We start from the raw sequence: 25,485 nt of genomic DNA on the forward strand, positions 1-25,485 counted from the left end.
GTGAGCCAGGGAGGGCAGGAAGGGACTTCAGGGCAGCAGGGGCAGTGAGGGCAGATGCTCAGAGCCCTGGAGACCGTGCAGTGGCTGGTCCCCAGGGTGCAGGGGCAAAGTGGTGTCAGGAAAGGTGGCTGGGTGACTGACCATGAGCCTGACCCCACTGAAGCCAGGAGGGTTCTGTCCCCACCACCTGGTCCCCAACCTCACCGAAGATCCCCGGCAGTTTGTTTGGGGGCGGCAGCTCGTTGGTTCTTTTCGGCAGCCTCCTCCTCAGGGGCCTCACCGCCCGAGGGGCTCGGACGGGGCCGGGGCTCGCCCTGAAAAAGGTGACCACGAAAGGCTGTTGGGAGCGCGGTGCCTGTTGCCCCAGCAGACCGGCCAGGCCAGGATCCACGCTGCGCCCTGAGACGGAAAGAGCAGAGAGGGCGGTCACTCGAGGGTGGGGCCCTGCACGGGGACACAGCAGGGACCTCTCTGTGGGCGGGCCAGGAGCACGGAGCCTGAGGCTGCAGGGGACCCACTGGGCCTCGGTTTCCTCCTCTGAAGACCCGGGTCCCAAGTCCAGCCCCAGCCCCCAGCGGGCAGGTCTGCAGGAGCGGGGGAGGGTCCTCGGGAGCACAGGCTCGGGATTAGTGATGGTCCAGGGCACCGCCCGTTGTGACAGCGCTTTACAGCTTTCAGTCAGTTCACGTGATGATCTCAGCCAGTCTTCATGGTGACGCCAGACCCATCATTTCCCTGAGAAGCATCAGAGCCCCTCGGTGACGGCTCAGAGCACCACTACCGGGGACTCTCAGAACCAGGGTTCCCATCCATCTCGGGGCCCCGAGGCCCGAGTTCTACCTTCCACCCCATCCTTTCTGGGGATCAGTGTAGGATTCACAACACCCGGCTGGCGGGAGCGGCTGCCAGGACTCAGTGCTTGCTCTGCTGAGCACCGCCCAAGAGCAGGCCACTCACCGACGCCCCCAAACGAGACCCCAGGCTCCGCGGGCAGAGACATTTACCCCAAGTCCACGTTCAGACACGTGCATCTAATTCCAGAGCCCTTCTTACCCATTTAAGTTCTCAACCAGCGGGTTTGTGCTTTGAAAAGGAAGAAAGAGAGAAAAGGCTGTGGGCAGAGACATGATGGGGCCTCAGCCTAGGAGCAGCGATGCTGGTAAAGCTGGGGGTTTTACCCGCAGCTGCTAAAGCCTGAGGAGGCCGGAGAAACACGCTGCTCATCCCCGGCAAAGCCACCTCCACCAGTGGCGCTACCTTCCTGTGCCTCTTTGCAGTGCCAATGGCCTCTTGTGTTTTCATTGTCACAGTGATTGTAACAACAGCTGTAAAGAACCTTAGAAAAAATATCTCCCATAAACCCCTCCCCTGCTACAACGCATCATTTTCATTTTTCTGGGATATTTTCATATGTTAATTTACATTGTGAGCGTAAGAAAGAAGTCTGTACTTTTCCCAATTTTTCCACGTAAACATTTTCTTGGTTGTTAAGTCTCAACTATGAACATTTCAAATGTATAAAATTCCTTTGAGTAGATACATCTGAATATTTAGATATTAGTTCATCTTTAGACATTTATTTCCTGGCTTTCATCATAAAGATGAGAACGTGATAGAACCTCTTCATGTCCTTTCCCTGTGGAATTTTCACACACTAAACAACAGGGCATGACTACAAGCTCACTGTTAATGTTTCTTAAAGCCCAGGGCTGAACATCCCACTTCCAGGTACATTTCACCCCAGTGTTGCAGCAGTGATGCACAGGCATAGACACACAAGCCCATATATGTGTGTGTGCACACACGTGTGCATTTACACAGCTACTGTACACATGTGCACATACATAAACATGTGTGTTCTTTTAGTGGGTCTCATGATCCTCCACTGCACATTACAGGTCAGGGACATCGCCGGCCCTTACACAGCTGTGCTTTAGCCCTGAGTCCATGGGCCAGAGTTGACTAAACAACTAATCGACCAGAGACTAACCTTTGACCTATGACATCACCTGCCACAAACATGCACTGGGCCCATCAGAGGTGCCACTCAGGGATGACCCTGCTGAGACAGGAGCTGACACTGGAAGGGGCCCAGGGAGAAGCCGTTCGGGGAGTTTGTGTCATGGCAGGTTAGGGTCACGAGGAAGAACAGCAGGCCCGTGAGGATGCAGAGCCACAAGACACACAGCAGCCCTTCCACAGAGGGAAGGCCCGTGAGGGCACCAGGAGGAGGCCGTGGAGCGACGGGGCAGGCGGGCGGCTGTCGTCCACGCGGCACTGGAGCGGAGCTCCACACCTGGTGGACGCATGCGGCGGCCTTGGCCCGGCAGCCCTCCAGGCCTGTGTGTGCAGCCGCCCTGTCCTGTGAGTCCCTGGAGAGCCCTGTCCACTGAGAGGCCAGGGAGACCTTCGGTGCTCCCGAGGCTGTGCTCACTGTAGGCTTTTCTTGTGCGACTGTCTGGTCAAGGATCGTACTGGGGTCCTCTGGGCGCAGAGAGATTGGGTCACAGGGCAGGCCCCGGCTGTCCAGGTGGTGGCCCCCAGGCTGCCTGGCTCTGGCGGGACCCTTTCCAGAAAGCAGAGGCAGGAACTTCAGGAACCTTTGAGGCCCAGGGTCCCTGCCTCTAGACCTGAACTGTGAGGGTGCTGGCAGGCATGCTGTCCCCTTTGTGAGAGACGTGGGATGTGTGGCCACACCTCGAGATGGGGGCCACACTGTGGCCTCCCCCAGCACGCAGACCCAGATGAAGATGCTGCTCCTCTGGGCCAGGAAGGCCCCTGGCACCTCCAGCCTCCCCCCATTTCTGAGTCTACCCCGTCAGGGCCCGGATGTCTTGGCAGCTCCCCTGCCCTATCACAGCCCTGGGGATTCATGCCCCCTCCCCTGGGCCAGGCCAAGATTGCTCCCATCTCTCCCCAAGGCCTCTTTCTCCTCTGGGTGCCACCTGCCCCTTCCCTGCAGCCCCTGCCCCGCCTCAGCCTGCGGTCATGGATGTGACCCTCGTGCCACGTTGAAGGACAATCAGGACGCCTGGCTGAAACCCTTGGAGGGGATCCAGCTGTGACCAGGTGTGCTTTTGTCCCACAGGTTATTTATTTCCTCACCGCATGAGAACTAGGAACTCAATGCTTTTCCTTCTTTCTACTGTTTAACAACCCTGTAACTCGTCTGCTTCTGGAAACCTCTGCCTGTCCCAGGCTGACGCTGGAAGACGTCTCCCACCACGCAGGGCAGATCAGTCCTCCTCCCCAGAAGGTGCTGCACAGTCCACTCAGTGACGTCCATCCACTGCCCGCCTGGTCACGGTCCCCTGACACTCTGTGGCTGTCCCCTCAGGGGCACTGTCTCTCCACTCCAGGATCCGGGCCTCCCGTCAGGGTGAGGCCGCAGGGAGCCTCTCTGAAAGGCCTTCCTTGACCAGCCGGAGCTTCCTGTTCTTACCCACGGGCTCCCATCCATTTTGTGCAGCCCTAGAGCCGCACTGAGAAAGCGCAGCCTCCGTGGCAGGCCTGGGTTTGAACCCCACACACGCACGCACGCACGCAGACACGCACGCGAACGGAAACTCATGTTTTTCTGTCTAGTTTGTGAGACTGTGGATTCAGGATGAAGTACGTCACTGCCCCTCATGGGTTTCAAGGGAATATGAACAGGAGGCTGGTTTAGGCTCCGTAACAGAGAAGAAGGGAATAACTGTCTGATCTGGACGACACAGGATCGCTATGATTTGAGATGAGAAAACCCATCTAAGTCCATCGGTCAGGTTTGTGGAACTCCTCCCATCCTAAGCCGCAGCCTTTGGCCACACACAGGCGAGCTGTTTATTCACAGAGGAGACTTCCTGGTGGAATGTCGGCACCAAACAGTCTCTCCCCCTTCAGTTGCCCCTATTACCAGTTTAGTGGCCACCTAGACGGTCTTGCTTCCCTTCTAGAGACATCTATTTAGCTACGAGGAGGAGAAATGTGAGAGGCAGAGGAGGTGAGGCTACAAGGAAACAAAACTTAGTGACAAAATGAAAGTCCCCAGAAGGAAAGTCAATAGGGTCAAAGGAAAAAAATCTTTCATTTAGACAGCGTTTCTCCTGGTTACGAATTCACATTTATGTGTGTATGTTTTCATAGTTCCAGTACACTAAAACGGTGCCTTCCGCAGACTCTGGGTGGAGTTGTTCCTCCCCCATCACTTTTCCCTACGTTTCATGATTCATTCACAAGAGCAGGAACTTCAGTGAAACCTTTCCCATGGGATCATCTCAAGCTGCACAGAATTTAATGTAAATACCACAGACAGGGAGGAGGGTGATTGGAGCAGAGCTTTCTCAGAACTCACGGGACATATAAGGTCAGTGCCTCTGTTTTCCTTTTGTTTTTAATTAAAGGCATGTCCCTCTCGAGAGAACAAAGCCTATCCAGTGGCAGCCCGTCTGGGATGGCAGGAGAAAGCCGGCCAGATGCTGGTGAGATGCAGAAATGTGACTGAGGCTTTCTCAGGATGCAATCCAGGAGGTTAAAGGGAGAAGCACACGCTCTGGGACCAAGGTTCACTTTCCGGCTAGGTTTAGACGTGCTGCATGGGTCTGAGATTCGAGGAGATGGCAAAGGTGCTCCCCGTGCTCTTTTCGATGTCCTCCACCATCAGGCCGTCCCAGAGCTCGATCAGGGTCAGTCCTCTCTTTTTTTTTTAATTAATTAATTAATTTTTGGCTACGTTGGGGCGGGCATTTCTCTAGTTGCGGCGAGTGGGGACTACTCTTCGTTGTGGCGCGCGGGCTCAGTAGTTGTGGCGCACGGGCTCTAGAGTGCAGGCTCAGCAGTTGTGGCGCACGGGCTTACTTGCTCTGTTGCAAGTGGGACCTTCCCGGACCAGGGCTCAAACGCGTGTCCCCTGCATTGGCAGGTGCATTCTCAACCACTGCGCCACCAGGGAAGCCCAGTCCTCCCTTCCTGTGCATGTCAAACACGGCCTTCTCGGTGATGATTCAGTCCACACACCGCTTTCCATTCAGCGGCATGGTACATTTCTCCAAAATTCTGGGTTCACTGGCCTTGGTGGAGTGCTCCATGGTGACCATCACTCTGGTCTCGGTACTGGACACCAGATCCATCGCACCCCCCATTCCTTTCACCTTCTTGCCGGGTATCATCCAGTTAGCCAGGTCACCGTATTTGGAAACCTGCATGGCTCCCAGCAAGGTTAGGTCGATGTGTCCCCCTCGAATCATGGCAAATGATTCATCGCTGGAGAAAAAACAGCCCCCAGGAAGAAGGATCACTGTGTGCTTGCCCGCGTTGTTGAGATCTGCGTCCACCTCCTCTTTCAGTGGGAACGGACCCAAGCCCAAGATTCCATTTTCACTGTGAAGATGAACGGTTATAGTGGGGCTGATGTAGCTGGTGGCCAGAAGAGGGATTCCTATGCCCAAACTGGCACACAGGCCGTCCTCAAAGTCAAGAGCTGCCTGCTTGAGGATCCGTGTCCTTATACTATCTGCAGACTTGCATATTTCATCATCCTCTTTCCGCATCGTTAAACGCTCATTTCTTTTCTCATATTTTCCCCCCTGTATTCCTCGATCTAAGTAAATGTTAGGAACATGGATGTCCTCTGGGGCAAACGGCCCCAGGTCCACAATTTCTTCAATCTCCACCACTGAGGTTCTCGCAGCTTTGCACATGGGCACGTTGAAGTTCCTGGCGCTGGCCCTGAAGATGACGTTTCCTGCCCGGTCGGCCTTCCACCCTTTCACCAAAGCAAAACCGGCCGTGACGTCGTGCTCCAGAAGGTAGTGCTGTCCGTGGAACTCCCTCACCTCCCTGGGCTGACTCAGGATGGCGATGTGGCCGTCCTCTAAGGACTTGCTGGGTGTGCCTCCCTCCTGGGCCAGGGTCCCGCAGGCCGTGGGGATGTGGAAGGCGGGCACGCCGGCTCCCCCCCGCGCGGATGCGCTCGGCCAGGGTGCCCTGGGGTGTGATCTCCAGCTCCAGCTCGCCCGCCAGGTACCGGTGCTCGCAGAGCGAGTTCTCCACCAAGTACGAGCAGACGATGTGGGTGGTCTGCTTGGTCCCCAGGAAAAGGTCGAGCCCGAAGTTCTCCTCCCCCACATTGCTGCTGACCACGGTCAAGTCCTTCACGCGGGTCTTGAGCAGCGCCCCTATCAGGTTCTCCGGGATCGCGCAGAGGCCGAAGCCCCGGACCATGATCCTCGCGCCGTCTGAGATGTCTCTCACGGCCTCTACGGCGTCCGCGTAGGACTTGGCACGCGCGCGGGCGCTGCTGGCGAAGCCGCACACACCGCCCGTCGCCAGCGCGGGCACCGAGCGGCCGGCGGGGACCCGGCGCCCGAGCGCAGACTCCAGGAGCCGCAGGGCTGCCATCGTCCGCTCCGCTCCGGCTGGGGCTCCGGCCCCGGGCCCAGCGGGGACAGGCGGCGGCCGTGCGCGCCCCGCCCGCGCGTCACAGGGCAGGGGGCCCCCGGCGGTGATGCGGCCGCCCGGCTGGCTCCTCCGCCGCCCCGCTCCGTCTCCGCGCTCCGAGGGCCCGAGGCGCCGAGCTTCCCGGGCCGCGAAGGCGGGAGGCGGGACCGGTCCGGACCCTCAGGCGGGACTGGAGGGATCCGGGGACGGGCGCACGGAGGCCCCGAGGCGACGTCCCTCCGGGGAAGCCTGGGCGCCGTCTCCTTCCTCTCCATCGTCACCCTTCCTCCCCGGCGCGCTACTCCCGTCCCCCCCGCCCCCATGTCCACCTGCACGTCAGCGGTTCCCACACCTGTGTCCCCAGCACGTACTGTCCTGGAACCACATTTGTCACAACTAATCAACCAATACTGGTATCTTATTATTTACTAAACATCACGATCTACTCAGATTTCATTAGTTTTCTCCAGCGTCTTTCTTCCAGAATCCCACATTGGCATATAGTCATCACAACTCCTTAGGCACCTCTGGGCTGTTACAATTTCTCAGACCTCCCGTGTTTTTTAATGACCTTGACAGTTTTGAGAAGTACTGGTCAGGCAGGTGTTCTGTAGAATGTCCTTCAGTTTCAGGTTGTCTGATGTTTTTCTCATGGTGAGACTGGGGTTCTGGGTTTTGGGGACGAAGACCATGGAGGTGAAGTGCTGTTCCCACTCCGTCAGATCAAGGGTGTCTGGGAGCTGCATGACGTGTTCATGGGAGCCTGAGCACCCGGCTAGGGGTGCCGCTCAGGTTGCCCCTGCAAAGGTACTGCCCCAGCCCACGGCATACTTTGGGAAGCAAGTCTGTAAGCGCAGCCCACACTGAAGGAGGGGGAGAGATGCTACACTCCCTTGAAGGGGAGTGTCTCAGAGGGTTGTTTTATAGAACGCTGAATCAGATCCTGTCCCCCTCCACTGCTATTAAATAAGATGACATTTATTTCAGAGTTACTGTTTTGCCCACTTCTCTCAGCCTCCTCACAGCCGTTGCCCAGCCCCCTGTGGCCCCCGCTGTACCACAGACACACCAACCCTGGGCCCACCAGGAGGCTCTCCCCCAAACACCTGCTAAATGAATGAAGGTGTGAATCCTCATTCTACAGATGAGGAAACCGAGGCTTAGGAAGGTAAGTAACCTGCCAAGGTCACCGAGTTAGAAGGCTGCAGAGCGGAGATTCACACCCAGGCCTCTGCCTCAGAGCCTGAGGGTGTGAGCGCTTCCCCTCGCCCAGCCCAGGACGGAAACTCCTGGTGCAGAAGGCAGCTCCGTAGAGTAGAAAGAATCTCCCATTTCTTGGGGAGGGAAAACGTGGACTCACTCTGAGCAACACAACTGTTGGTCCTGCAGAAGGAGAGGAGGGACTCTCGGCTGGTAGGGGGTCTCCTGCTGTCCTACACTGCAGGAACCTCACTCTCTACCCACTGAGCCCCCGCGGAGGGGTGGAGGTATCCCCCAGCGGCACAGGTGGAAAAGGCCAGGCCTCCAGGGCCACGTGTTGGGCTCCAGCTGCGCCTGCCGCCAGCAGCTTCCTCGGAGGAGCCCCCAGGGGAAGGTTCGCTGCTGACCCGAGTCTTACCATCATCTGTTTCCACATAGAGGCGGAGTCCCAGGTCCTTGTTACGGTTCAAGAGCCAGCGGTCACTGGCTGCTGTCACGTCCAACACCAGCCAGCCCTCGTCCCCAGATCGGAGCGTCTGAAGATCCAAAAAGAACAAGTCAGACTCCCTGTGGACACGAAAGAACAATTAACCGAGGGCCGGCACAGCTGCCTTTGTGTTTCCAGTGCCCTCCTGGGGGACCATTAGTGGGGCATCTACCCCGCCTGGCTCTGGTGCCTTACATGCCTTTTCTCACTGCGTCTACCGTACAAAGGTGTTACTGTGCCCGTGTACAGATGCGGAAGCAGGCTCAGGAGCTCAGTGACCTGCCCATGTCCCACAGCTGGGACAGTAGGATGGGGACTTGAATCCAGGACTGATGCTGGGCCTCTCCCCACGGTGACACGAGGCCTCGGGCCAACCATCTTTGTCCTTTGAGGGTGGGCTGCCCAGGAAGCTCCCCTTCTGTCCTCTGGGAAATGTTCCCCCCGGCACCCAGGGTTGGGCCGGACCCCCCGACAGAGGCTTGAGTGGGCCCGCGGGGCGCAGGGCAGGCACCTGTTGGACTGCTCCAGGACCACCTCGAACATGCTGATGTGGAGGGTCCAATTGAGCAGGTGGGTACTGGGCAGCTTGTAAATCCGGAACTCCGCGGCCGTGACGGCCTCCCCCGCCGGGATCTGGGTCAGGTCAAAGCGGAACTCCTTCCACTGGGGCTCCTGGTGGCCCAGGGTGTGGTCCCGTTCCACTGCAAGACAAAGTGGGACTGGTGGTCACTTGTGGTTCCAGCTCGGGCTCCAGGGTGGGCAGGGCCGGGTGGGATCCGGGGGCCTGGGCAGTCTGGATGGGACCGCTCCCTGCTCGAGAACAGGCTTGTCCCAGCTCTGCCTCCTGGGTGCCGAGAGGGCTCGGGGTACCGTGTCGTGAGGCGCCTGGCATGGCACCTGGCACACGGTGGTGCCACAAGGGCAGTGTCCATGTCTGGTCCGCAAGCCCCAAACCCAGCCTGCCCCGCTCAGCACCCTGCTGGCTCTGGGACCCACAGATGGGGCACAGGACAGGTCCCTCCTCTGGGGAGATGGACATCAGACCCAAGGCAGAAAAGGGCCACGGTGGCAGCAGGGACATAGCTGAGTGCACCTGGGCAGGACGGGGCTCCCGGAGTCAGCCGGTATGTGGATGGGAGTTGAGGGGAGAGAGGGCTTTGGAGCTGGGCCTTGAGGGGTGAGAGTGAATTTGCCACGATGTCAAGGGAGAAGGACGCTGCAGAGGCAGGGTCCAGCCTGAGCAAAGGCCTAGAGCCGCGGAACGACAGCACCGGCCGGGAAAACAACAGCCATAAAGCCCAGCAAAGGGTGGAAGGACGGCAGGACCCTCTTTGGAACAAGGGGAAGCAGGAAGCGGGGCCGGAGGGAGACACGGAAAGAACCAGGAGGAGGCGAGGTAGGATGACAGCTCCTGGAGATGCTGGGTCAAGTGCTGGGGAAGCTGGAGGGTCCCATGGCATGATCTGAGCAGGCTTCCCGGAGGAGGTGACACCTGAACTGGCCTTGAAGGATGGGACTGACTCTTGGTAGGTGGATAAGGTGGGGGAGAAGACATTCTAGGCAGAGGTCCTGCACAGGTGTGAGGTGCTGGGGCCGCCCACCATCCCGCAATGTGCGGCTCAGGGCATAAGTCTGGCTGTGGCCTGACTGCGGAGAGCTGGAATTCTGGCCTCAGAGCGTGGGCTGTGCTCTGGCCAATGGGGCGTCAGGGCTCTGGGCAGCAAGGGAGTGTGGTTTAAGGGTAGAGTGGAAGCTATGTGTGGAGGCGAGGGTAAAGCCCAGGCTGGAGGGGACTTGATGCAGGCCAGTGGTAGGGCTGCTCTAACAGTCTGGGCAAGAGACCGCAGGAGCAGAATAGACCCCATATTTCCCCAGCTGCCCGGAAATGCCCAGGACAGTATATTTAGAGCGTCTCACTTTAGCCTCCTGTCACTTTCAAACACTAAAAATCTGTGTTTCCGCAAAGCAGGGGCGGGAGCCTCCCAGAGCCTTCCCCCAAAACCAACACTGAGATTTTAATTACATGTCTGTGAGTCTTTTTAAAAATTCTCTCTCTGGCTACTGGACTCAGAGACCACAAGTCACCAGGCTGGTGGCAGAGGCGGATGTGGGAGCACTTCCTGTCCTTGCGGTGGAGACCTGGTCCGGTGATGGATGGGCAAACAGCTGTGCTGGGCGGGGCCAGTGGACACATGTTTGGGCAGGAGATGGGCGTTTCATCCCCTGACCAGGGAGGAGAGGAAATAGAACCTCCATTGTCTGACAGGGTGCTGGACCCGCAGTAGATGCCCACCTACGAGCCAGGCTGTTCCGGGGCAGCGTGTCATAGGAGGATCCGGGTCCTCCCATACAGGCAGGGCACGGAGGGCAGTGTTCTGGACCTTTGCCGAGTGATGCTCGCCACGAATATCACCACACGAGTCCCCTCCTCCCTACACACTCCCACACAGAGCTTTGGGGACAATTTCTGTGGATTCGGTAACTGCAGAGACCACCTCGGTTACGTGACTGTGTAAGCATCCCTGATCTACTGGATGAAATAGGTCCAGGCTGTTGGCTGTCACAGGGTGTGGCCCTGAGAATAAGGAGGGGTCACTCAGCCATGCCCTGAACCTGACCCCTCTCAAAGCATTCTTATATATCTGCCCCCAAGGCACAGTGGGTGACCCTTGGTGGGTCACTGGGAACCTCTGCCTGCAGGCCTGACACTGACTCATTCATGTTGTATCCAGGACTGAGGGAACAACCACAAACCTGCCAGCTCCCGCGGGCACCAGACTCTGTGGCCTCCCTCCCTTGCTGAGCTGGGGGCCCGCGTGTGCTGGGTCAAGAGAGCCCTGTTCACCTGGGTTGACCCCAGTTCCAAACTTCCATCCGGTGGGTTTGTGAAATCGAAGCCCACCACCCCCTCACCCCCGCAACAGATCCAGCACAGGAAACTGCCCACCCCAGCAGGTCCAGGCAAGCACTAGAGGCGGGACAGTTTTAGGAAAATGATTTTCATCAGAAATTGGTGAAGTATGCTGAGTGTGGAACTGGGTAAAGAGAGTGACTCCTTTATCTGACAGTCAGTGGGGAGCGGAGGGCGAGGCCCCCTGTGGAGTTGCAGGTTTTTCAGTGCCTGTGGCTTTGAGTTAGGAGAGAGAGTTCCCAAAAGCTGGTGTTCTGGGAAAGCATTTTCTGGCACCTCTATTTCCCCCTTGTTAACTGTGCAGACCGAGCCTGTTTTAGCCAGAGAGGCAGCTTAGGGCATCCTGGAGGGTTCTGGCCAGTGGTCAGGGCCTCACTGCAGGCCTGTCCCTGCACTAACCAGGTATGGAAATCCCCTCTGGGCCTGGTCTTCTGTGTGAACTGGGAATGAGGAGACACCCAGCTTTCCTCACAAGTCCATGAAAGGACTTTGTAAATAGTCAGGCAATGGACTGGGAGGGATGGCTGTTCAACAGGAGTTTGGGATGAGCCTGACTTGCAATCTCCCAACTTTGAGCCAAGATGAGATACCCTCGAAGGCCATGTCAGCAACTGCAAGGCCATGGGGTGGAGGGGAAGGGGAGATTTTGAGTGATTGTTTTCTAAATGAGTGTACTCATCATTCATTTATTTATTCATTAATTTATCAAGTTCAATTTATAAACGAATTTATCAGGTTCTTACGGTATGTAAGCGTCTGTTCTGACTGGGAGCACAGCAGTGAACAGACAGAACAAGACAGCGCATTCACAGTGTTTACAGTCTAACGGGGGAGACAGAAGAGAAACAAACAAGACCAATAAAATAGGGGATGCCATTTCTATTGTAAGTAAAATACAGAGCATTATGGTTTCAAGAGGACTGGAAGGGGTAGGGGGGCTTGTCCTTGGGTGCTCAGTATGGCCTGCGAGAAGGAAATAGGTAAGCGCAGATGTGCGTATTCTCACATGGTGCTGGTAGGGATACCATGGAGAGGAATTTGGCAACATCCTTTTGCAATACCCTGGCAAAATTACCTATGAATTTATCCTTTGACCCAAGATTCCCAAAGACACACTGGCAAAGATATGAAAAGACAGGCACAATGCACTTCATTGGGCACAGGGAGCAGACAAAGGTATGTCTGGCTCCATAGGCACCTTGCCATGTTTATTTTCCACAAAATTATAAAAAGCTGCCCAAAGTGTTCAATCACTGAACCAGCTTTTCTGTCTGGAGAAGCAGCAGCAAATTAATTTACTTTCTGGATCGCCTTAATGCAGCCCCCAGAACAATAAACAGTCACGATTCACCAGTGAGTGCTCACTGGACCCTCGGCCTTCGCCTCCAGCCCGATAAACCAGCTCCAGACCCCGCAGCTGAGGGGAGGGCCCACAGGAGGAGGCGGCCTCCACCACCATGTCTGAGGCCCTGCACCCACAGCTCAGGCTCCAATGCCACCCGCCCAACACCCTCATCGGCTTTGGCTATTTTTGTGCCTTGACAAAATGCAGAGTCACCCGGACAACCTAAATCTGTCTTGCTCCTGACCAGAAAGTAAGACTTCAAAAGACACCCCCTTCCTCCAGTCCAGTGTGGCTATTAAGAGAATGGCATCTTCTGACCTGGCAGTCCTTCCTGCCCTCAAACCCTTCCCCAGCCCCTCAGGGCCCATGGGAGGGTCTTACGCTGGGCTCTGCTGTCCAGCCTCCGCCCCTCACCCACACAGGCTGGCCCTGCCCATCCTCACGGCCTCCTGGGCCTTCTGGTGCAAACACCCTCCCCCTGGAGTCCCTCCCCGAAGCCGCTCTCTCCGGGGTTGCACCATCCCGCCAAGTATAAAGGCTACTTTCTTCTCGGTCCAGCTGTGAAAGCCCCCTTGCCCGCCTCTGAGCCCACACACATCAGCCTGCCGGGCTCTCCCTGTCCCCGTCCCGGGGGTCCCCGTCCCTGGTTCATCTGCCCTCTGCACGGTGACCACTTTGAGGACACAGACTGAACAACGTGGGGTGGAAACGGGAGGCCTCAGCAGTCTGCTCATCCAGCCCCTTGTGTCCCGGGGGCCCAGAGAGGGGAGGCCTGGCCCCTCATCCCAAGGGCTCCTGGTCCCCAGGACAGCGGCTCAGCGTCCAGCAGCGCAGCCCTGGGCTGGGGCGTCCTGCTGGTCTGGGAGTGGCTTCCACGTCACCGAGGGTTTCCAACCCAAGCCACCCACGTTCTCACTTTACTGTGGGACTCGCCTCCATTCACGGCCCGGCCCCCGAGGTGGAGGACAGGCTCCCTCGGGGCCCCGAAGGCGGATGGGCTGGGCCCGTCAGGCTGGTCCTGCCGGTAACAAGGCCGAGGGGCCCCTCAGACCTAAGGAAACACCCGGGTCTCCGCGGCCCGTGCGGGTCCCGAGTGAGCTGCAGAATCCATCACCCCCCGGTTCTGCCCCTTCAGGGCTTCCTCCCGCCCAGGAATCTCAGCGCTGCCCAGAGCAGGCCCCCCGCTTCACTTCTGGGGGTATTTTTAGTCAGTTCTCATTACTGACTTTTTCAAGAGCTGTTTCCATAAATGGCTCTGTGCTTATAATTACTGGTCCAGGCCTCGGCTGGCTTCAGAGCCCAAATTAAAAGGGAACAACCTGCCCACTGCACCACATCAAGCCCGCCAAGGCCAAAAATAGATCCAAGGAGATGTGAGCAAGAAGGATGCGGTTCCTCCAGTTCAAACCCAGGAAAGACCTGAACTGTGGGGCTTTCCAGAAAGACGTGGTCACGGTGACACATCCCCTCTCTCCCGTGGGGAATGGGTGCCCGTGAGGAGTGGCGGGTGTCCTCCCGCCCTGTGCCTCAGCCCTGGAGGAGCCCCATCAGTGGGCAGGGAGGGTGGGGGACACATTCTTTTGTGGGAGCTGGAAAGGCCTTTGTGGCAACCCCGCATAGATGGGAAACTGAGGCCCAGAGGGGCAGAGACTTGCTGGGGTCACGTGTCAAGTTAGGGGCCCTTCACGTGGACTTGCAGACTTGGAGCCCATATAAAATGAGTGGCCCTGGACTTTCTGGGTGGCGATACTGGTATGGGGGAATCACCTCTCCACAAGATTCTTCCATCAACAGGCGCCTGAGAGGTGGCCTGCTGAGGCCACTGTTCTCCAGGCAGGGCCCTGCAGGGACTCGGGTCCCAGGGGAGGGACAGGGTGATCTGCAAAGATGGGGAGGCTGGAGGAACCTCCCTGGCGGCCCAGTGGTTAAGACTCTGTGCTTCCAATGCAGAGGGCGTCGGTTCCATCCCTGGTCAGGGAACTAAGATCCCACATGCCGTGTGGCATGGCCAAATTATAAAAAAAAAAGCAATAATAAAAAAAAAAGATGGGAGGCTGGCCCTGCTTATGTGCCACCCGTCCAGGCCCAGAGTCAGATTTGGTCGCCGTTCTGAGGTTGTTCATAGTTTCTTAGTAGGGCCGGGGGGTGGGTAGGAGAAAAAGGGACTAGACGTGCCCCCGAATCAGACAGGCAGAAAGCAACTCCATTCCTAAGAGAAATACAGATGATCGAGGTGGAGGGCGCTCGTGGAGGTGCCTTGGGGAGGAGTGGTCAGAGAACACTTTTCTAGGAAACATAGTTGAGAGTGGTGGAAGAATTCTGACAAGCAGAAATGGAGTAAAGTAGCCGAGGCAAAGCACGGAGGTGGGAAATAATGTGTCAGCTCCCATTTTTTGAGCACTGAACTGTATGCCAGGCACCACCCTGGGCACGTCACACAGGCCATTTTTGTTAATGTTTACCTAACTGTGTTAGTTATCTATTGCTGGGTAACAAATTACCCCAAATATAGCAGCTGAAAACAACCAACACTTACTATTTCACATGGTTTCTGAGGGTCAGGAATCCAGGTGCTTAGCTGGGTGGCTCTGTCTCAGGGTCTCTCATGAGGTGACAGTCAAGCTGTCAGGTGGGGCTGTGGTCTCTGGAGACTTGACTGGGATGAACAGACCCACTTCTAAGCTCACACTTGTGGCTGAGGGTAGATGACTCCTCATGTGGACCTCTTACGACATGACCTTTCCTCAGAATGAGTCATCTTGGGGGTGGCAGGTAGAGCCCAAGACGGAAGCTGCAGTGTTTTTATAACCTAATCTTGGAAGTGACACAGCATCCCTATTGTCACATCCTATTGGTCACATAGACCAGCGCTGGCCCAGTGTGGGAGGACATAAGGGTGTGAAAACCAGGAGGCAGGGATCATTGAGAACTATACTGGAGGCTGGCAACCACAGCAACCCTGTGAAAGAGGCATTCTTCACCCCATTTTATAGCTGAGAACACCGAAGACCAAAGAAGTTAACTGATTTGCACAAGACCACACCCAGAAGCCTCCAAGGTGGGATGAGAGTCTAGGTGTGTCTGTCTCCAAAGTCTACATTCTTTCTCCCCATCCACAGCCTCATCAGATTGGGGACATGTCAAGGGAACACCGCAGGTTCCTGCTGGACTAGAATGTCAAACGCCGAGTGCCAGGCTGGCAAGAAGGAACACGCAGAAGGATCCCAAGCAGGAGAAGCCATGAATGGATTTTCACTTGAGGAACTGGAGTTCCAAGAACAGGCTGAGAGCTTTTTCACCTCCATGCCTCCCCTCTGCCTGGACACCTTCTCCTTTCACCCGCTTCTGACTAAGTTCTACCCTTCTTTCAAGGTCCAGCACAATGCCACCTCCTTCAAAGCCTTCTCTGTCCCCCAGCCAGGAGGCCATTCATTCCTCCCCCTCTTCTGGCCTTGTTCATCCCCCACAAATGAGAGCGGGACCTGGTCTGTCTTCTGCAGCACTGAACCTTCATGCTCGTATCTGCGTGGGGGAATGGCCATTTCTCCCACTTTGCAATCATTTACATCGAGTTGTCTGTGGGCCTATCTTTCCTACTGTAATGAGCGGATCTTGGGCTGGGGCTCGTGCTTTGGAGTGGGCACCAAGATAACCAGGGAGGGCAACAGCACACAGTAGGTTCCCAGGAGTGTTTGTGAAGCAATGACCTCAGACTGAAGGATCCAACCTTCTCCATACCTGGGTCTTGCAGCCTTTGGCTTCCCCAGAACCCTTCCTGTATTCAGAGCCCTAGACTGTTCTGAAGGAACGCCTGCGGCTCAGGGGGCAGAGCCAGCAGTTAAAGGAAATAACTGGGTTTTACTTCTGGTCTTGTCACTGACCAGCTGGACTTGGGCTAAAAACAAACAAACAATCAAACCAGGCTAACATTTACTGAGCATTTACCAGGCACTGTTTCAGCCCTTTACATAGAGTAAGTCATTTAATGCTCATAGCCATCCTAGGAGGCAGGAACTATTATCGCTCCCATTTTACAGATGAGGAACCTGAGGCACACAGCAGTAAATAACTTACACAAAAGTCATATAAATATATCTTAGGTCAGACTTCCTGGGCAACAGGCTGAGTGGGTAGGTTTAGTGGAGAGTGTTCTTGCAGGGAACAAGCAGGAGTGGGCACAGTTGAACAGCTGACGCGATCACAAAAGGGCCAGCCCATCCCATCTGCACGGGGAGCTCTGGGCTGATGGCCCTTCACAGTTGTCCCTCCTTGAGGCAAGGGGGCTGGGCATTTATACCCCAATAAGCCAGGATGTGGGGTGCCCTCAAGGAGGGTGCCCAACCTTGAGCAAGAAGCTGGTGGACTGATGTCGAGAGAAGGACCCAGCCGTCAGCAGCCCACCCTCCAAGCAGCTGGTGCAACAAGTGACGCAGTCCCAAAGAGAATATCTGGGGAGCACCGCAGCATCCACTAAAAACAAGTGGCAGAATGGGGATCTGATCCTGGAACCGTGTTCTTACCACTCGGCTCCAGGTCCCCAAGTAAATGATGGGGGCGGGAGGGTAGACAAACACAGCAGGCTCTTCCGCATAATTCTGGCTACTGTTTACTGAGCGGTGCCAGGCACTTGCTAAGTTTTTCAATGCCTTAACCTGTATAACCATTGCACTATGGTACAGGTATTATTATCCTGATTTTAAAGATGAGGAAACTGAGATGCTGAGACTTCAAGTAACCTGTTCAAAATCTCACAGATCTCAAGTAGCAGACCCTGAATTAAAACCTGGTCTTCCCCACTGCGCTCTCCCACCTCCAAGGCCAACCTTCCTCACTGCTGTGACCCAGTTTTTGTATCTGCTCCTTTGGATCTGGGCACCCAGGACCTTGGGCCAGTCACTTATACTCTTTGAGACTAGACTTCTCCTTTGTCACCTAGGGGCAATAGTAGTCATTTATCTCAGAAGGGTGAGAAAAGACTGAGAAGATGGGGGCGGGGAGGAGTAGCCAGGCATCAGGGGTTCATAGGGCACACCATTCTGGTGGCCAAACAGAGTTTTGGAGAAAAGAGACCCACCTTCAACTCTTGGACAGAGAAGTACCTTTGGAAACCATCAACAAAATGAAAAGGCAACCTACTGAATGGGAGAAAATATTTGCAAACCACATTTCTGATAAGGGGTTAATATCCAAAATATATAAAGAACACACATAACTCAATAGCAAAAAACCAAACAATCCAATTTTTTAAATGAGCAGAGGAACTGAATAGACATTTTTCCGAAGAAGACATACAAATGTCCAACAGGTACGTGAAAAGGTGCTCAACATCACTAATCATCAGGGAAATGCAAACCAAAACCACAATGAGCTATCACCTCACACTTGTTAGAATGGCTATTATCAAAAAGACAAGCGGGGCTTCCCTGGTGGCGCAGTGGTTGAGAGTCCGCCTGCCGATGCGGGGGACGCGGGTTCGTGCCCCGGTCCGGGAAGATCCCACATGCCACGGAGCGGCTGGGCCTGTGAGCCATGGCCGCTGCGCCTGCGCATCCGGAGCCTGTGCTCCGCAACGGGAGAGGCCACAACAGTGAGAGGCCCGCGTACTGCAAAAAAAAAAAAAAAAAAGGACAAGTGATAACAAGTATTTGTGAGAATGTGGGAAAACGGGAACTCTTGTGCACTGTTAGTGGAAATGTAAATTGGTGCAGCCACTATGGAAAATAATATGGAGGTTCCTCAAAAAATTAAAAATAGAACCACCATATGATCCGGCAATCCCACTTCTGGATATATATCCAAAGGAAATAAAAACAGGATATCAAAGAGAAAAAAGTGTAAGTATGGTAGTGGTCACTTTGCAATATGTACAAGTATTGAATCATTATGTTGCACACCTGAAACTGATATAATATTATATGTCAATTATATGTTAATTTAAAAAAAGATATCTGCACTCCCATGTTCATTGCAGCATTATTCACAACAGCTGAGACGTGGAAATAACCTCAGTGTCCATCTACAGATGAATAGATAAAGAAGATAAGGCGCGTGCGCGCGCGTGCACACACACACACACACACACACACACACACAAGGGAATGCTATTCAACTATGAGAAAGAAGGAAATCCTTCCATTTACGACAACGTGGATGAAACTTGCAGGTATTTTACGCTAAGTGAAGTAAGCCAGAGAAAGACAAATACTTCATGATATCACTTATATGTGGATTTTAAAAAGTTAAAAAGTCAGAAGAGTAGAAAAGTGGTTGCCAGGAGCTGGGGGTGGGGGAAATAGGGAGAGGTTGGTAACAGGGTACAAACTTTCAGCCGTAAGTTGAATAAGGTCTGAGGAGCTAATGTCAAACGTGGCGACTATAGTTGATAACATTATTATATAATTTTGAAATTTGCTAAAAGAGTAGAAATTAAATGTTCTCACACACAAAAAAGAATACATATGTGAAGTGATGAATGTGTTAATTAACTAGATGGGGGGAATGTTACATGTATATGTATAGTAAATCATCCTGATGTACACTTTAAATAACTTACAATTTTATATGCCAATTATACTTCAATAAAGTTGAAATAAAAATAAATGAATAAAAGGTAGACAGATAAAAAGAAAAATAATGTGGTCACTTAATAGTCACTTTCAAGACGGATAAAGGATTTATTGTTAAGTGAAAGACAAAATGGCAAAACAGTGGGCATTTAGATTCCACTTTGTAAAAAAGAATAACACAAATTGATAAAATATCAGGGCTGGTTGCTGGGGAAGGGCTAAGCTAAAGGACTAAACATTGGTTCTCCCTGAGGTAGACAGAGGATTACTAGGAGCTTCCATATTATATGTTTCTAGACATATGGTCTGAATTTTCTATCATGAAATTCTATAATGAATCTATACGGTATGAATTTTCTACAATGAATATGCATCAGTTCTATAAATCCCAAAACAAAGATAATCACGTTCCTAGTTTACAACACATGCTCACATTTAATACAGTCCAATTCAGCAGCACGTACTGCACCTAATGATGGGCCCTGGGCCAGGGGGAAAAGCAGCTTCTGTGTAGGACAAGAGGAAAGGATGTGCAGGCAGGGAGACAACCTGCTGTGTACCTTGGGAAAACCACCAAACTACCCTGAACCTCACTGTCCTCTTTTTATTTTTATTTTTATTTTTTTTTGCGGTACGCGGGCCTCTCACTGCTGTGGCCTCTCCCGTTGCGGAGCACAGGCTCCGGACGCGCAGGCCCAGCGGCCATGGCTCACGGACCCAGCAGCTCTGCGGCATGTGGGATCTTCCCGGACCGGGGCATGAACCCGCGTCCCCTGCATTGGCAGGCGGACTCTCAATCACTGTGCCACCAGGGAAGCCCCCTCACTTTCCTCTTTTTAAAGAAAGATGTGACAGTAAATGTGAGATGAAATGAAAGGACAGACATGGAGGTTCTGGGCATGTGGTCATCACTGGGTGTCATCTCACACAATCCCTGAACAGCCCCTAGGGTGGGTACCATGAGTATCTCCATTTTACAGAGGAGAAGACTGAGGTTCCTAGAGGTGGACTGAAAATCCAGATCACACTGAGAGTAGTGGGTGGAGTCAAGATGCAAATTCTGTTGAGTCCCAGGCCAGAACCCCCAGCCCAGAACCCCCAGCCCAGTCCTGCCTGCCCTCCCACTGTCCATCCGCTCCCGGTTTCCAGAGAGAGGCGTCACTGTCTAGACCACGTGACAATCACCTTGTGGCTGATGTACTGTTATCTGTCTCTCTCTCCCACTGGAAGGTCAGCTCCACAAGGGGGGACTTAGTTTCATTCCCTGTTATATTCCAGGAACTAGAAGGGAGCCTGGCACAGAGCAGGTACTACATGACAATTTGTGGAGTGAATTCAGGAAAATATGCAAGAATTGCCTACTAAAGAACCAAAGAAAGCGACCCTGGGGCTCACGGAGCGGAAGGTCAGGGGGCTGAGCACGACCTGGGCCAGGTCCCTCGCTCGCACTGAGCCCTGCGTCTCCCGAATCCAACAGCCTCAGCTCATCCCCACCCCTGTCCTCAGCCACCCAGGACCACGGGAGTGAATTAGTCCAGTCCAGGGAAGGGTCAGGACCAAAGTGAAGACGGCCCATCCAGTTCTGGCTACACTTCTGCCTGCAGTGCTGTTTGTGCCTCAGTTTCTCACTCTAGAGCATGGGCATCTGGTGCTCCAAGGAGAGGAGGCAGAGAAGGGCTCAGCAGGAACATGCAGAGGTGGTCTCTGCTGCCTCATTCCTCCCTCAGGGCTGGCTGGGCCGGCTGAGGCCCTCGGGGGTCCAGCCAGTCACACCGAGCTGGGCGGAGGGATGGGTGGTGGTGTGAGAAGCTGCCTCCGAGGAGCCACAGGACCGGGGCTGGGAGGCACCTCGTTTTTCTGACACCATCGCTGTGGACTGGACAGGAAAGCAGAGGCCCAGAGAAGGGAAGGGATGTGGCTCGGGACGTGCAGGAGTCCACGGCAGGCCCAGGAGGGACAAGAACCTGGGCGCTGCCTCCCAGATCAGGGCCTCCTCCCCTGAGCTCAGGCGGCACCAGGGACAGGCTCCGTCTGCTCCTCGAGGGCACTGGCCCCGTCACTGTGTCCTGGCCAAGGGGAGCCAAGAGTCCACAGGCAGAGATCGACAGGCAGGCCAGGCAGGGCCCAGCTCTGACCGCAGCCCTGGCCCCCAACACAGGCCCTGTCAGTCACGACACGGCTCCTAAAGCATCTGCTCAAAAGCAGAGGCCTGACCCCTGGACGGCAGGCCCAGGCCTCTGGGTCCTACAGGTGCCACTGACGGTCAGGGGCCCGGCAAGCACCCGGCCCGGCTGGCTTCTCAGGAGCTGATGAGGCCAATAGCAGAGGTGGAGCTGGAGCCAACAGGTGTGGGAACCTCGGCGTGGGCGCTGATGCCACAGCGACTGCTGTTAGACTCCACGGTGGTTCAGGGGCCGCTGACCTTCAGGGGCCTGGAGCCGGGGCCTCCAAAGGAGGAAACAATCCTGGTAGGTTCTAATCCCCCACATCAGCCTAGGTAATTACCAGTTAAAACTACTCGAACTGAAGGAGTTTTACTAGTGCGATTAGTACATGAGAATAAAGAAGGCCCTCAGACAGCTGGCTGGACTGCCCACAGGCCAGGCTTCCACTAAACAAAGATCTGCTTGTTAATCCACAGTGTCAGAGGCTTTAGATCTTCATGAAACACACAGAGGTGGTGTGGGAAGAAACTGGGATTTGGAATCCACAGCCTGGATGATGCCATGGATGTGCTGTGTGACCCTGGGTTGGTTATTTAACCTCTCTGAGCCCATGAAATGAGGCTGGTAAAACAGCTTCCCAAGTTGCTGCATGGGTGAAATGAGTATTTATAGGACTATGGAACTTCAAATGCTAGTTTTTATTCAAAAACAGATAGAAACACCTTTGGCTGACTTCAAAAATCTGTTTCTGGGTTTCACATGTCTATAAGACATGTGGGGACATTTCCATCACATCCACACCAAGGCTGAGCGGCAGCTGGGAGGGTCTGGTATCAGCACTGACCAGGGCCAGGTTCACCCTAAAAAGGGGGCTGACTTTCTGCCCCTCCCCCTCTATCAACCTATCACACAACAACTCTGAGGAGCCCCATTTTACAAGCAGAGATCTGAGGCTCAGAGAGGGCAAGGGACTTCCCTAAGATCACAGAGCAGAAGCTGGAGGGCAACCAGCTCCTCCTGAGCTCAGGGTGCTGCTCGACTCACAGCAGCAGCTCCCACCAGGGCTGTGCACCCCTTGCCCCAGGGGATGCTGGGGGAAGAGGGACATGGGCTAGGCGGTGACTCACTCAGATGGACGGCTCCCCTGGAGGCATTCTCAGGGTGACTGCATCCACAGCTCTTCTTGGTCCTGAGCCCGGGGTCAGCTTGCCCCCAGCACGGAGCTCCAGCCTCAGTTCCACATGTGGTCGCCTCTGTCCCAAGTCCCCACCCCTGCCCTCTAACCAGGAAGGTGGCATCTAGAACCCGCCAGCCCAAGTCCTGTGCCTGGCACTGGGCTCTCCGCAGAGGTTAACGGCTGCCTCCTGCTGCTCGCTCCCCCACCTGAGCCCATCACAAGCTCTGGTTTGGGGGGGACGGGCCTCCTTGAGGCAAATGGCTGAAGACCCACAAAACTTACTGTCACTCTGACCCCTGGGTTCCTCTGCCGAAATCCCTCTGAAAGCTCTCTCCACCTTGAAAGCCTGCCCTCCTGACACAGAAACGTCACCTCCTTGAGCACTGGATGGAGGGCCAAACAACCTGGGCCTGTCCTGGCTTGGCCACATAGAGACCACATTGTCCTGAGCAAGACACTGCCTCTCTGAACCTCACTGTCCTCATCTGGGAGATGGGGATGAATATCATGTCGCTAACAGGGTTGTTGGGAGGGTTAAGAGCGGTGCTGTAGGTGAAGGGAGGCTGGTGACCATGGCAAGGGTCCTCTCCCTGCTCTGGGTCCCACAGCTCTCCCCACCTGGGGCTGAGCTGTAGTCCTTGGGTCCCCAGGTCCAGCCTAGTGTCTGCCTCAGCTCAGACTCCTGCCCCTCACTGGCCACAGACAGGAGGCAAAGCAAGTGGGGGACATATGTTCATGAATGTAGATTAAAGAGAGTTTAGTAATGGAAAACTTATCTTTGAGAACTTTAAGGGTAAATGGCTCCACGATTTGGAGTATAATTTCTGCAGAGAGGAAAAGCTGGGCTTTACGTGGGAGAACAAAGAGGGTCCAAGCTGCCCATCAGGTCATTCAATGGCCTGGACACTCATTCCATGACAAGCCAAGTCCCGGGTGTGAGCCCAGGGTGACAAGACCACAGTCCCTGCCCCGCTGAGCTCAGAGTCTACTCCTTCTCCACCGTCCCACCCCGCAGCAGCACCCCACCCCCACGTGGCCCAGGGAAGAGGCTGCTGTGGACTCAGAACAGCTGGGTCCTCATCTCTACTCTGGTGCTTTGATGATGTGACCAGGGTTTTCCACGCTGAACTTTGTCCCTCTCTTCAGTACCGCCCTTATCAACGTGACAGCATCACAGCCTCTGTTTACTCATCTGCCTCCCTTCCCAGGACCAGACTGTCTTCCTGGCACTGCCCGCGTCCACTCGACACTACATGAATCTTACCATCAGATGTGTTTGGCTGCGGGTGAATGTACGCCTCTGGGACTCACATCCCTCATCTGTCCCTGACGGATCGGCAGCTCACCGACCCCCAACCCCCTGAGACTTCGCTGCCCTGACTCGGGCGGTTTTCCCTCCCGCCTTTCCTTGTCCACGACAAGGGGATTCCCCGCTCCCAGCAGGGCGCTCGCCCTGCCCGAGGTGGCGCACACGCCCCTGCAGCCCGCGCTCAGCCCCCGAGGGGCCCCTCGGCCCGCCGTCCCCCACGCGCCTTCTCGCGGGGTCGCCGCCACCCACCCCGGGCCCGCTCTCACCCATGTTGACGAAGCTCATGACCAGGTCGGCGCGGCCCAGGCGCCGCTCGGGGGTCCCGCCGTCCTCGTCGTCGTCGCTGGCCATGGCGCGATACATGTCCAGCATGAAGAGCGGCGCGGACGCGGGCAGCCGGGCGGCGGCGGGCGGCGCGCGGGGCCGGGGCCGCCCGGGCAGCCCGAGCACCGCCAGGATCTCGCGCTGCAGGTAGCGGCGCTCGCGCGGGCCCAGGCGCCGTTGCGGGCAGCCGGGCGAGGGGCGCGGGCCAGAGGCGCCGCCGCCGCTCAGCGCGCACAGCGCCAGGCCCAGCAGCCAGAGCGGCCCGGGGCGCGCGGCCATGGCGGGACCCGGGCGGCCTCACCGCGCGCGCATCCGCTCCCGGCCGGGCTCGGGGCTGGGGCCGCCCCGACGGCGAGCGGCGGGCCGGGCTTGGGGCCGGCGGGACGGGGCGGGCGTCGCCCGCGAACGCAACGCGGTCCCTAGAGCGCCCGGCCCGTGGCGCCTGTCGCGGCTCCGAGTAGTCGGATGCGGCAGCACCTCCTCGGGCAAGGGCTCCTCCAGGGACCGGGGACCGTCGGCTAGTCTGTCTGTGCCGCCGCGCCAGACAGTCCGGCTGCTGCCGAGGCAGCTCAGCTCGGAGGCGGAGGGCGAGCTCCCGCCGGGTTCCGGGAGGCGCGGACCCTTAGTCTGTGCTGCGAGCCTCGGGCCGAGGTGGCCTCTCTCAGTCCAACTTGCAGCCGTCGGGTCCCGCCCCCTCCGGACCCGACCAATGGGGTACAGGGGCGGGGCCAAGGCCGGGGAACATAAGCCCCAGGAAGGGGCGCTGGGGGGCGGGCGCTGATGCCCCCGAGATACTACCCGCTTGTGGGTGGCGGGCGGGACTGGCGAGGAGTCCGCAGTCCCGCCGTCGGGGGCCTCGCGGTCGTCCTGGGCTCCCTTCCCGCCGCTGGCCACGCTGTCGGGCGGCCGCGGGGACTCAGCCGGGGGATCCAGGGTAGCGGTGCGGTTCGGGGAGACCAGACCCTGCGCTCCAGCGGGGCGTGTCCTTGATCGCCCTTCCAGAGCTGGATCCCAACTCTCCGTCCGGCCCGCAGAGTGACCTTGCAGCCTCACCTGGTGCGCGGAGTGCCGCCCGAGGACCCGAAACGCCTCAGGTGGGTGACAGTCAGGCCCGAGAGTGGGGCGCATCCCTCTGCCAGCAGCCGGGCCCGGGTTCCCGGCCACCGCAGCTCCTCGCCGGCCTCTTGGTGCCTTCTCCGCAGTCCCCTTGCGTGCGCCTTTGGGAGCTCTTTCCCGGACACCTGACGCCGGCTCCGTCACTGCTCCCGGCGCGCCCACCCGCCTGGCTTCCGCGCGCTCCCGGCTGGCGCCTCCGGCGGGCCGCCCCGGTAGCTCCAGCAGCCGTACTGCCACCACTAGGTCTGGCTGGGCGCCCTTCGGACCCCGGTGCCGGTCCAGCCGCGCGCGGGATACGCGCACCCGCTTCCCGCCTCCCGCCGGTCAAGGAGCTCTGGTGCCCTTCCTGAGCCTTTGCGCATCTGAATTGTCACGGCCCTCAGCGGCTTGCGAGAGAAGGCTCCTCACGGAAACTCCTCCATTGACTAGTCCCGTTCTGCACACCCTGCTCTTCCCTAGGCACCTTCT

The 25,485-nt window shown here is 56.3% G+C and overlaps 2 protein-coding genes across 2 annotated transcripts in view; both read right to left on the bottom strand.

Moving 5' to 3' along the window:
- The window catches only part of BMP8B (bone morphogenetic protein 8b), a 28,231-nt gene extending 3,706 nt beyond the window's left edge, over positions 1-24,525 (bottom strand). The window contains exons 1-4 of the mRNA XM_079919371.1: positions 23,844-24,525; positions 8,616-8,805; positions 8,036-8,184; positions 205-399 (exon numbers count right to left, since the gene is read on the bottom strand). Of these exons, the coding sequence (XP_079775497.1) occupies positions 205-399; positions 8,036-8,184; positions 8,616-8,805; positions 23,844-24,180 (871 nt within the window). The 5' untranslated portion in view covers positions 24,181-24,525. The remainder of the gene's footprint in view (positions 1-204; positions 400-8,035; positions 8,185-8,615; positions 8,806-23,843) is intronic.
- LOC307192429 (succinyl-CoA:3-ketoacid coenzyme A transferase 2, mitochondrial-like) lies at positions 4,562-6,725 on the bottom strand (the record flags this gene model as incomplete). Its single annotated transcript, XM_079933290.1, is given in 4 exon segments — positions 4,562-4,675; positions 4,944-4,982; positions 4,986-5,936; positions 5,938-6,725. Coding segments are annotated over 4 exon segments (1,545 nt in total). The 5' UTR covers positions 6,379-6,725.
- Positions 24,526-25,485: the final 960 nt, after the last annotated feature.

Source organism: Stenella coeruleoalba (genome assembly GCF_951394435.1).
Source record: "Stenella coeruleoalba genome assembly, chromosome: 1".
Classification (NCBI taxonomy): Eukaryota; Metazoa; Chordata; class Mammalia; order Artiodactyla; family Delphinidae; genus Stenella; species Stenella coeruleoalba.